Here is a 13,002-nt window from a genome sequence, read left to right on the forward strand (position 1 = left end):
CAGCAAACTAAACAAACGTGATCTAACACCATCACGGACCTCCACGCGATCTGCGGAGCACACTGCTGGAAACTAAACAAACGCGATCTAACACCATCACGGACCTCGCAGCTACCTCGAGGGGGGTCGGGGGACACGGGTCGCGAGGCTACAAACGCTACCTCCCTGTGCCTGCACGGTGCTTCGGGGACAGCTGCGTCACTGCACATGCCTCCACAGCCTACAAACCCCATCTCCCCCTGCCCCAAAACCTTGCTAGCGCCCGTTTCATCTCTCCCAGAAACGGGCCTTTTTTACTAGTTATTAATATTTCAGATTGACCACTATTTATTTTGTTTTATTCTGCCTGCAGGATCTTGCAGCTGACTAAAGGGTCCTTTTGCTAAGGTGCGCTGAAAAACGGCCTAGTGGTAGTGTAGGCGTGGGTTTCGGGCGCACGCAGATCCATTTTTCAGCATGCCTGTAAAAAAAAAAAGGGCCTTTTAAAAAACAATTTTGGTCGAAAATGGACGTGCGGCAAAATAAAAATTGGCACGCGTCCATTTTGGGTCTGAGACCTTACCGCCATCCATTGACTTAGCGGGAAAGTCTCACGCGTTAACCGGGTGGTCGTGACCTACGTGCGTGGAATGCCGATCGAAAAATAAAAATAATTCTTTGGATGCGCATCAAAAATGAAATTATCACCCGGGCCATGCGGTAGCCGGGCGGTAACTCCGAATTGGCGCTCGTTATACCGTGAGGTATATAAAATAATGAGTGGAGTGGAACAGGTGGATGTGAAGCGTCTGTTCACGCTTTCCAAAAATACTAGGACTAGGGGCATGCGATGAAACTACAGTGTAGTAAATTTAAAACAAATCGGAGAAAATATTTCTTCACCCAACGCATAATTAAACTCTGGAATTCGTTGCCGGAGAACATGGTGAAGGCGGTTAGCTTGGCAGAGTTTAAAAAGGGGTTAGACGGTTTCCTAAAGGTCAAGTCCATAAACCGCTACTAAATGGACTTGGGAAAAATCCACAATTCCAGGAATAACATGTATAGAATGTTTGTACGTTTGGGAAGCTTGCCAGGTGCCTTTGGCCTGGATTGGCCGCTGTCGTGGACAGGATGCTGGGCTCGATGGACCCTTGGTCTTTTCCCAGTGTGGCATTACCTATGTACTCGTTGGGTGCGTGTAGGACGTGGCTTAGTAAGAGGGCCCCTATCAGTCTTCTTTGCAATAAAGAATAATCTTCAGTGAATAATCAACCCATGAAGAACAATGGACTTTATTTCATAGGCGGTGGGAGGGGTAGTGGGTCTTTGTTAGCAGTTACTGCTGAGGGGACTGATGAGTTTACACTGCCTGTTTGTATGAAATCGTTGAATACTCAGTGGAGACAGGAAACTGGCAGGGCGTGGTAAATTTGCTTGGATGATGTACCACACTGCTGTACGTGACACCATCTTCCACGGGATTTGAAGGCTGGAAAACAGAAACATGAAGAAATAAAGTGTTGGCTTTACAACTGAAATTTGACCATTGATGCGTTCTGCTTAGATTTCAGCAAAGCCTTTGATACTGCTCCTCATAAGAGGCTTATAAGGAAACTGGATGCCCAGGGGTGGCTCCCAAGATGGTGAACAGGTTGACTGGCAGACAACAGAGGCTGATGGTAAATAGAATTCAATTGGAAGAAAGAAGGGTGAGCAGTGGTGTGACTCAGGGCACTGGCGTAGCCACAGGTGGGCTTGGGTGGGCCAGGGCCCACCCATTTATGGCTCAGGCCCACCCAACAGTAGCACATGTTTAGTGGTAACTGATGGGAATCCCAAGCTCGGCCAGCTGAAGATTTTCCTCTGATGGTAACAAAAACGCTACTCTCCATGACACCGGCACCTGCGCATGCTCAGTTTTCAGTGCATTCCTGCTGCCAAGGTGGAAAGAAGCGTTTTCCCACCAGTTCAGATAATTTTTTTTGGGGGGGGTGGGGGTAGAACACTTGGCGCCTACCCAATTCTCGCCTAGGCTCACCCAAAATCTGTTGTCTGGCTACGTCCCTGACAGGGATTAGTCCTGGGACTCATTGTGTTGAGTGATTTGGCTGAAAGGATAGGAGGAAAGGCCGCACCTGGAGTACTGTGTTCCGATTTGGAAGCCACATGTTGCTAAAGATATAAAAAGAGTTAAAATGGTTCAGAGAAAGGTGAGCAAAATAATATGAGGTCTGCGCCAGAAGATGTGTGAGCAGAGAAGACCGGAATATGTACAGAATAGACCCTAGAGGAGAGAAGGGGTAGGACCGGGAGGGGTATAATATAAATGTTTAATACTTGAAAGATATTAATGAGCAAAGATGGAGAAACTAAAGAACCAGAGGATAGGAAATGAAACTGCAAGGAGGTAAATTTAAAAGCAGCATCAGGACATACGTTTTCACTGACAGGGTGGTGGATGCCTGGAACGCCCTCCCGTTGAAGGTGGCTGGGACAAACACAGGACCCCTTTTACCAAGCTGAGGCAAAAGGGTCGGCGCCTGTTTTTCACGCACGCCGAGGCCCCATTTACCGCAGCGGGTAAGACTTTTTTTTTTTCAGGAAATGGCTGTGCGGCAAGTGAAGCAGGGAATCAGTGGAGCCGACAGGCGCGCGGCTGCTCTCTGCACCCTTGGTACGCCATTGGGATAAACACAGAAGATCCCTAAATAGCAAGGGAATGGGATTAAAGCAAAGCAAATGACAAAGAGGGGTGTAACCTTCAGAGAGCAAGAGGTAGAATCCTAAGCAAAGGTACAGAGGTGGCATCCTGCAGATTCTGCACAGACAGAGTGACAGGTATGGCTCAGCCACCTCGCAGGACACGTTGGTCTTTATCTGTCATGCTGTTTATTCATGTATTGGGATTTATTAACCGCCTTTATGAAGAAATTCACCCACATACTATATAACATATACTATGTCACTATAAATAAACATTGAAACCCCAGTTTTAAAAAGCTTGGAATTTACACATGCATTATATATGTATTGCAGATTTACAAGAGGGCATGGTTTGGGTGGGTCTAGGGCAGAATTAAGAAATATTTCCCCATCTCCTGCAAACTCTTCCCTTTAAAGGATTATTTTGAAGGTCTAGGAGCAGGGCCGTGCCTAGGGTCTCCGGCGCCCCCCTGCAGTTGGCCCCGCCCCCCCGAAAATGATCGCTACACTACCCGCCCTCTTCTCCCCAGACCCGTTTCCTTTTTTTTTTTTTTTTTTTTTGTTTAAATTTACCTCTGTCCGGCGGCAGCGTAGCGTTAGTGAGAAGGAGGCGGCGCTCCCCCGCACCGACATGTCAGTCTTCCCTTTGCTCAGTGTCCCGCCTTCTTCTGATGTCATTTCTGATGTCAGAAGAAGGCGGAACTGAGCGAAGGGAAGACTGACACGTCGGGGCGGGGGAGCGCCGCCTCCTTCTCACTAACGCTACGCTGCCGCCGGACAGAGGTAAATTTAAACAAAAAAAAAAAAAAAAAGGAAAAGGATCTGGGGAGAAGAGGGCGAGTTAAGCATGGTGCGGCAGGGCGCCCCCCCCCCAGAGGATGGCGCCCTCCTGCCATGCTTACCTCGCTTACCGTGTTGGCACGGCCCTGTCTAGGAGACCCTGCAGGTACAAGTCCTTTTGCATTACTCACCAGCTTTGTAAATGTTTCTGGGTTGTTGCTGATCTGCTTTGCCTTTACTCTGTTGAAACTGGAAACTTGCTGTGGGTTTCTGTCTGGAGAAATACAAAATATTAACACGGGATAACAGCTTCCTTTGCTCACCCCTGAAAGCGCTTCTCAACAAATGAAAATGTTCATGAGCAGAACCTTTTGCTCTCCTAACCTGCCTCCTGCTACGGTAGTATTAACGGGGACCAATGCAGAAATCTTGTGCAGATATTGGTGTAGGATTAATGTGAAATTGTATAGGTGTGTGATGCAGAGAAGTGCTCCATGCAGAAGATGAAACTATGTAGCTCTGCACATAGGACCCCCTGTGCACAGCAAATTAAAATGAATGTTAATGAGGTTACTTTCAGCCTTGATACAGAGAAGTGCCCAGAAGAATTTAAGGCTGAGCAGAAGGCAGGAAGTTTAAACGCCAGCTCAGAGGAGGCATACAGGGGTTAGTGTGATCCTCTGTGAGGTTTTGATGCCTGTTTCTGCTTTTTTTTTGTTGTTGTTACATTTGTACCCAGTGCTTTCCCACTCATGGCAGGCTAAATGCAGCTTACATGGGGCAATGGAGGGTTAAGTGACTTGCCCAGAGTCACAAGGAGCTGCCTGTGCCTGAAGTGGGAATCGAACTCAGTTCCTCAGGACCAAAGTCCACCACCCTAACCACTAGGCCACTCCTCCACTGTTGCTACTATTTGAGATTCTACATGGAATGTTGCTATTCCACTAAGTCCTGACAGCGCTATAGAAATGCTAAGTAGTAGTAAGTCGGCCCTTGCAGATCACCAATGTGGCCGCGCAGGCTTCTGCTTCTGTGAGTCTGACGTCCTGCACGTACGTGCAGGACGTCAGACTCACAGAAACAGAAGCCTGCGCAGCCTTCTACATGGAATGTTGCTAGTTGCTAGTGGAATAGAAACATTCCATGTAGAATCTCAAATAGTAGCAACAGAATCTCAATAGTAGCAACATTCCATGTAGAATCTCCAATAGTATCTATTTTATTTTTGTTACATTTGTACCCTGCGCTTTCCCACTCATGGCAGGCTCAATGCGGCTTACATGGGGCAATGGAGGGTTAAGTGACTTGCCCAGAGTCACAAGGAGCTGCCTGTGCCTGAAGTGGGAATCAAACTCAGTTCCTCAGGACCAAAGTCCACCACCCTAACCACTAGGCCACTCCTCCACTGTTGCTACTATTTGAGATTCTACATGGAATGTTGCTATTCCACTAGCAACATTCCATGTAGAAGTCGGCCCTCGCAGATCACCAATGTGGCCGCGCAGGCTTCTGCTTCTGTGAGTCTGACGTCCTGCACGTACGTGCAGGACGTCAGACTCACAGAAACAGAAGCCTGCGCAGCCTTCTACATGGAATGTTGCTAGTTGCTAGTGGAATAGAAACATTCCATGTAGAATCTCAAATAGTAGCAACAGAATCTCAATAGTAGCAACATTCCATGTAGAATCTCCAATAGTATCTATTTTATTTTTGTTACATTTGTACCCTGCGCTTTCCCACTCATGGCAGGCTCAATGCGGCTTACTTGGGGCAATGGAGGGTTAAGTGACTTGCCCAGAGTCACAAGGAGCTGCCTGTGCCTGAAGTGGGAATCGAACTCAGTTCCCCAGGACCAAAGTGAACCACCCTAACCACTAGGCCACTCCTCCACTCTGTTGCAAGCATAACAGTACCCACAACTTTTAAGACGAAACAGAATGTGACGCGTCTGCACACAGGTCTGTGCATGATCTAAATGTTGTTTTGCACATAAATATCAGCATCTTAAAAATGTTATTTATTTATTTGTTACATTTGTATCCCACATTTTCCCACCTATTTGCAGGCTCAATGTGGCTTACGTAGTACCGTGATGGCGATCGCCAGTTCCGGTATAAGAAATACAGAGTGGTATTGTGTTATGCACACTGGGCCTCTTTTACGAAGCTGCGGCAAAAGGGGGCCTGAGTTTGGCGTCTGCACGTGTTTTTGACGCGCCAAGCCCCCCTTTTACCACAGCGGCTACATAAGCACATAAGCACCGCCATATTGGGAAAAGACCAAGGGTCCATCAAGCCCAGCATCCTGTCTCTGACAGCGGCCAATCCAGGCTTCAAGAACCCGGCAAACCCCCCCCCCCCCCCCCCCCAAAAAAAAAAAATGAATAATGTTCAATGGACTTTTCCCTCAGGAATCTGTCCAAACCCCATTTAAACTCCGGCAACAAGTTCCAGAGTCCAACTACACGCTGCGTAAAGAAAAACTTTCTCCTGTTTGTTTTAAATCTACCATATTCTAGCTTCATCTTGTGTCCCCTGGTTTTGTTGTTGTTTGAAAGTGTAAAGAAACGCTTCACATCTGTCCGCTCTACTCCGCTCATTATCTTGTAGACTTCTATCATATCACCCCTCAGCCACCTTTTCTCCAAGCTGAAGAGCCCTAACCTTCTCAGGCTTTCCTCATAGAGAAGTCGTTCCATCCCTTTTATCATTTTTGTCGCCCTTCTCTGCACCTTCTTTTTTTCAGGAAATGGCCATTTGGCAAGTGAAGCACTTGCTGGGCTGCCATTTTGTGGGAGGGGGAGCCTTTACCACAGGGGCGTAGCCAGATAACAGACTTTGGGTGGGCCTAGACAAGAAGTGGGTGGGCACCAAGTGTTGTCCCCCCCCCCCCCCCCCCCACCAAAAATATATCTCAGTTGGCAGGAAAATGCTTCCTTCCACCATGGCAGTCTGCAGCAGGCATGCGCTGAAAACTGAGCATGCACAGGTGCTGGTATCATGGAGAGTACCGTTTTCATTACCATCAGAGGGAAGTCTTCAGCTGGCAGAGCTTGAGATCCCCACCAGCTACCGCTAAATGTGTGCTACTGTTGGGTGGGCTTGAGCTCTAAGTGGGTGGGCCCCGGCCCACCCAGGCCCACCTGTGGCTACGCCACTGCCTTACCGCCACCCAATGAGGTGGCTGTAAGTGCTCCTGAGTTAACCCAGCGGTAACCCTACACATTGGCACTACAAAAATAAACATAATTTTGTAGCTCTGGATATGATGCATGCTGGGGGTGGGAACTACCGCCAGGCTGCTGCGGAAGCCAGGCGATACTTCCCTTTTAGCGAGCAGTAAGCCTGCGTTGGGCTTACCGCCGCTTTGTAAAAGGGTCCCACAAGTTTATCCACACAGTAACATTCCAGGCACACACAAATGCATATTGGCACTTTTATTTTGCTTAGACAGGTGCATAGTACTTGCTGCCCTCCATGTAGAACCTTCTGAGCTTGTGCCTGGTGTGCTTGTGTTTATCAATGTGTACGGAATTCGTTGCCGGAGAATGTGGTGAAGGCGGTTACCTTAGCAGAGTTTTAAAAAGGTTTGGACAGCTTCCTATAGAAAAAGTCTATAGACCATTATTAAATTGGACTTGGGGAAAATCCACTATTTCTGGGATAAGCAGCATAAAATGTTTTGTACTTTTTGGGATCTTGCCAGGTATTTGTGACCTGGATTGGCCACTGTTGGAAACAGGATGCTGGGCTCGATGGACCTTTGGTCTGTCCCAGTATGGCAACACGTATGTACTTATGTGCTTGGGATTCTGAATGGAATCTTGCTACTCTTTGGGGTTCTACATGGAATGTTGCTACACTTTGAAATTCTGCATGGAATCTTGTTATTCCTTAGAATTCTAGAATCTTTCTACTGTTTGGGTTTCTGCCAGGTATTTGTATTCTATTGTATTGTAACATTTATACCCCACGCCTGGATTGGCCACTGTTGGAAACAGGATGCTGGGCTAGATGGACCCTTGGTCTGACCCAGTATGGCAATACTTATGTATTTATGTAATGCTTGTTTTGAATTTACTATGAGGCGTATTTTCAAAGCACTTAGAAAGTTCCATAGGTTCTTATGGGACTTTGTAAGTCTGAGGGGTCCTTTTACTAAGCCGTGTAGGCACCTATGCACTCCCAATGCACGTCAGTCTGGCATGTGGCCTGTGCGGTAATCTCATTTTTGACGCATGTCCGCTATGCACGCCAGAAAATATATTTGCATTGGGAAACTTGGGCGGTAACTCTGACTTGATGCGCATAGGCGATTACCGCACGGTTAACACGAGACCCAAAATGGACACACCCCAATTTTTATCTTGCCGTATGTCCGTTTTTGGCAAAAAAATAAAAAACAAGGCCTTTTTTACAGGCGTGCTGAAAAATGGATCTGTGCATGGCCAAAACACGCGCCTACACTAGCGCAGCCCTTTGTTTAGCGCACCTTAGGTAAAGGACCCCCTAAGTGCCTTGAGAATGAGCCCCTGGACTACCTTCATACAGAGACATCAAAGTAGTTTACACGCTAGTCCTCGGATTCTATAAACGGCAACTAAAGTTCCATACACAAATCAGCACACGTAGCCTTTTTGCACGTGGAACTTAATTGGTTAACAAGCCAATCAGCGCCGATAATTGGATGTTAACAAGCAATTATCGGTACTAATTGGCACTCAGTAGGATTTACGCACATAGCTAGCTAAGTGTATTCTATAAGACAATGTATGTAAATCGGACCGTGTGGATCTCAAAAGGGGGCGTGCCTATGGGAGGGGCTTGGGCGTTCTGAAAATTTACACGCGCTGTTATAGCATATACCCGATCCATGCCTAAATTTGGAAAGGTGAAATATGAAAGCGCCAGGCCCCTTAGAGAAAAATTACACTGGCTTCCATTAACTGACCGAATTACATTCAAGATCTGCACCCTGGCTCATAAAATCATCTATGGAGAGGCCCCGAGATACATGTCTGACCAGCCAGAACCACAATAAGCTCATCAGGCACTTTCTTAACCCTCCATTACCCCAACTGTAAGGGTGGAAGATACAAATCACTACATGCATCCAGCTTTTCATACATCTGCACGCAACGTTGGAATGCACTACCGATTGCCTTAAAATCAACATATGATCTGACAGCCTTCCAGAAATCGGTGAAAACTAAGTTATTCAACAAGACTTATATAAAAAATCCTTCATAAAGATTCACCATCAGAACTGTATTAGTACTAATGGTGGAGCTGGCTGGCCATGGGGCACTGAAAGGTTGGGTGCTCTCTGTCTCCCCCTGCTGGTTGATGGACACGGCCCATACGTAATGGCTTCATCTGCTATGACTAAAGGAAAGAAAATTACCAAGGTAAGAACCTAATTTTCCCTTCTCAAATGACCTTTCTATGTGAAGATAGAGGGGGAGAAACCAACTGACAGATGGCAGCTCTTTCCACATTTCCAGCTTCCAATAGTCACATGCAAAAAAAAAGTCTGTTATGCATAGCCAAGCCACATAATACCATTGTATATGCACAGACCTAAGGCAGAAATAAACACTTCAAAATCTTGACTGAATCCTTCAAAAAGGCTACAACCCCAAAATGATCTCAAGGAAGGTTACCGCTTAACATATCCAGACAAAGAAAAGAAAACCTCAGAGAGATTGCCTCTTGTAATGATATGCAATCCGAAGCTGGAAAAACTGAGAAGAATTGTAAAAGATTTACAGCCACTACTAAAAGAATTGCTAAAAGAGATATGTGTCCCACGCTAACTACCGATTTACAATTTATTTTCATCACTAAATTTACTATTATGCCCCTTCTTCCCAGTTAAATGAAACTGGCTTCTTAAATAGTTGTAACCCACTTAGAACTGTGAGGTAATAGCGGGATAGAAATCTAATTTACCATTTCCATATTGCTTCCTCCACCAATACTAGCCTTCTGACAATCGCCAATTATGTAGCAAAAATTAGTGGAAAAACTCTCAACAGAAGCTCAGATAGAGAATGACACTAGTTCTTGTAATATAACCAATGGCAAATTGTGCTAGCACAGATCTCAGGATCCCACTGTTTTCCACATGGGGAAAAAATTCAACATAAAGGGATCCTACTCATTCTCATCCACAAATGTCTATTATTCATCGCAGAAAATATGAAGCGTGCTATATTGGAGAGACAGGACAGATGCTAAAGACAATCGGCTCACACTGGCACTGTATCAAACAGCATATAACAAATAAGGACAACACCTGGGCATACATCCATGATTTTTATGGTCAAAATACTAAAAGTTAACTTTTAAACAATCCAGGAACGTAAGACATTTGCAGTCATGATGGAGTGGAGGAGTGGCCTAGTGGTTAGAGTGGTGGACTTTGCTCCTGGGGAACTGGGTTTGATTCCCACTGCAGGCACAGACAGCTCCTTGTGACTCTGGGCAAGTCACTTAACCCTCCATTGCCCCAGGTACAAATAAGTATCTGTATATAATATGTAAGCCGCATTGAACCTGCTATGAGTGGGAAAGCAGAAGAAAGGGAGTGTTGATGCCCCTGTATAAGTCGTTGGTGAGGCCCCATCTGGAGTATTGTGTTCAGTTTTGGAGGCCGTATCTTGCTAAGGATGTAAAAAGAATCGAAGCGGTGCAAAGAAAAGCTACGAGAATGTTATGGGATTTGCGTATCAAGACGTATGAGGAGAGACTTGCTGACCTGAACATGTATACCCTGGAGGAAAGGAGAAAGTAGTGGAGGAGTGGCCTAGTGGTTAGGGTAGTGGACTTTGAGGAACTGAGTTCGATTCCCAGCACAGGCAGCTCCTTGTGACTCTGGGCAAGTCACTTAACCCTCCATTGCCTGCCGCATTGAGCCTGCCATGAGTGGGAAAGCGCAGGGTACAAATGTAACAAAAAAAAAAACAGGGGTGAAATGATACAAACGTTCAAATATTTGAAAGGTATTAATCCGCAAACGAACCTTTTCCAGAGATACGAAGGCGGTAGAACGAGAGGACATGAAATGAGATTGAAGGGGGGCAGACTCAAGAAAAATGTCAGGAAGTATTTTTTCACGGAGAGAGTGGTGGATACTTGGAATGCCCTCCCGCAAGAGGTGATGGAGATGAAAACAGTAACTGAATTCAAACATGCGTGGGATAAACATAAAGGAATCCTGTTCAGAAGGGATGGATCCTCAGAAGCTTAGCCGAGATTGATTGGCAGAACCGGTGGGGGTGGGGGGCGGGGCTAGTGCTGGGTAGACTTCTATGGTCTGTGCCGTGAAAATGGCAGAAACAAATCAAGGTCAGGTAGACACAAAAAGTAGCACATATGAGTTATCTTGTTGGGCAGACTGGATGGACCGTGCAGGTCTTTCTCTGCCGTCATCTACTATGTTACTATGAATATACATGAGATCTATTTGCATGCAATGGAGACAGTGCATGCAAATAGATCTCATGCATATTCATTGGGGAAATCCTGAAAACCGGTCTGGATTGTGGCTCTCGAGGCAGGGGCGATTCGAGACCTGAACGGGAGGGGGGCCAGAGCTCAAAGTGGGGGGAGGGCACATTTTGGCCCGCCTCCCCGCTGCTTCCTCCCACTGCCACTGCACGAAGGTACCTTAGCTGGCGGGGGTCACCAATCCCGGCCAGCTGAAGCATTTGTCCCGCACTGGTCTCACATTGCCTGTCCTGTTCTCAGTCGCGCTGTGCATGCTCATTTCAATGAAACTGAGCATGCGCGAAGTGTCGCGCATGCTCAGTTTCACTGAAATGAGTGTGCACGGTGTGACTGAGAAAAGCAGGGTAGCCAATATAGCGAGACCACCACCAGCCAAATCGGGGACCCCAGAGCCAATTTGGGGGAACCAGGCTGACATAGCCCCCCCTTAGCTATGCCACTGTCTCGAGGACTAAGGTTGGTAACCCTGGTGTGGAAGTTCTGCTGCATGCTTCAAGTTTGCAAACGATTAGCTTATTACACCAGTGAATAAAACTAGAATTAGAAACGGTGCAGAGAAGGGTGACGAAAATGATAAAGGGGATGGGACGACTTCCCTATGATGAAAGGCTAAAGCGTCTAGGGCTCTTCAGCTTGGAGAAAAGGCGGCTGAGGGGAGATATGATAGAGGTCTATAAAATAATGTGGTAAAAAATGTGGTAAAGGTGGTTAGCTTAGCGGAGTTTAAAAAAGGTTTGGACAGCTTCTTAAAGGAAAAGTCCATAGACCGTTATTAAATGGACTGGGGAAAATCCATTATTTCTGGGATAAGCAGTATAAAATGTTTTGTACATTTTGGGGATCTTGCCAGGTATTTGTGACCTGGATTGGCCACTGTTGGAAACAGGATGCTGGGCTTGACGGACCTTTGCTCTTTCCCAGTATTGCAATACTTATGTACTTTCATATTAGAAGCCATTGATGCACAGTTCAATGTGTGGTCTTCTGCATTGGCCCCATTGTGACTTCACATACCGCCATCATTAAGTGTTTTTTTTTTTTTTTTTTTATACTGGGGCAAGACCTGCTCTTGTAGCTAATAAAGCTGAAAGATCCCAGGATGCAGCCTGACTCTGCCACTGACTTTGACATAAGCTAAAGCCAAATCCCCTGACACCATTTTATCTTTCTGTCAAATCATAATGAATGTGATGTTCCTTCTCACTTCTGGAGTTTGCTGTTTGGTATGAAAAGGAATCTGTTGTGAAACCTTTCTCCAAAGTGCCTGCCTGAATTCACGAAGCAGCAGTTGTGAAACACTGCAGGCTCACCACAAAACCAGTTAACTGCTTATTTAGTTATGGGGTTGATATTCAAAGCAATTTAAACAGCCAGGAAAGGCTCTAGGATGTTTCAATCGCTTGCCCATGGTTAGCTGGGCATATTTGGCAGCAGTTAACCAGACAGTGCCACCTAATATGCTCAGTTAGCACCTAAGGCCAAACTGGCCATTTTGTGTGTGGTTCAGGGGCGGAATCACTTATGTGGTTAAGTTCCGATATTCAGAGCTTAAAGATCAGCTTGAACATCATGGACTCTTGGGCAAATGCATTTCAACTAAAACTAAACAAAGAAAAAACACACTGTCTCATCCTCTCATCCCAACACAGCCCGGACAACCCCACAAATATCAACACGCTCCCTATCTCAGACAGCCTGAAAATCCTCGGCGTTACAATGGACTGTAATTTAACACTAGAGAGCCAAGTGACATCCACAACAAAGAAAATGTTCCACTCAATGTGGAAACTGAAACACGTGAAACAATTCTTCCCGAGGGGTACATTTCGCAACCTGATACAATCAATGGTACTAAGCCATGTAGACTAATGCAATGGAATTTATGCAGGATGCAAAGAACAAACCTTAAAGAAACTCCAGACCGCTCAAAACACGGCAGCTAGGCTTATCTTCGGAAAAACGCGATTTGAAAGTGCAAAACCCCTCCGCGGAAAACTACACTGGCTCCCAATCAAAGAACGCATTG

The 13,002-nt window shown here is 46.1% G+C and overlaps 1 protein-coding gene across 1 annotated transcript in view; it reads right to left on the minus strand.

Moving 5' to 3' along the window:
- Positions 1-1,258: 1,258 nt before the first annotated feature.
- LOC115482073 (adenosine receptor A3-like) overlaps positions 1,259-13,002 on the minus strand; it is a 39,432-nt gene continuing 27,688 nt past the window's right edge. The window contains exons 7-8 of the mRNA XM_030221637.1: positions 3,657-3,739; positions 1,259-1,471 (exon numbers count right to left, since the gene is read on the minus strand). Of these exons, the coding sequence (XP_030077497.1) occupies positions 1,343-1,471; positions 3,657-3,739 (212 nt within the window). The 3' untranslated portion in view covers positions 1,259-1,342. The remainder of the gene's footprint in view (positions 1,472-3,656; positions 3,740-13,002) is intronic.

The sequence above is a fragment of the Microcaecilia unicolor genome, chromosome 12, assembly GCF_901765095.1.
Source record: "Microcaecilia unicolor chromosome 12, aMicUni1.1, whole genome shotgun sequence".
In the NCBI taxonomy this organism is placed as follows: Eukaryota; Metazoa; Chordata; class Amphibia; order Gymnophiona; family Siphonopidae; genus Microcaecilia; species Microcaecilia unicolor.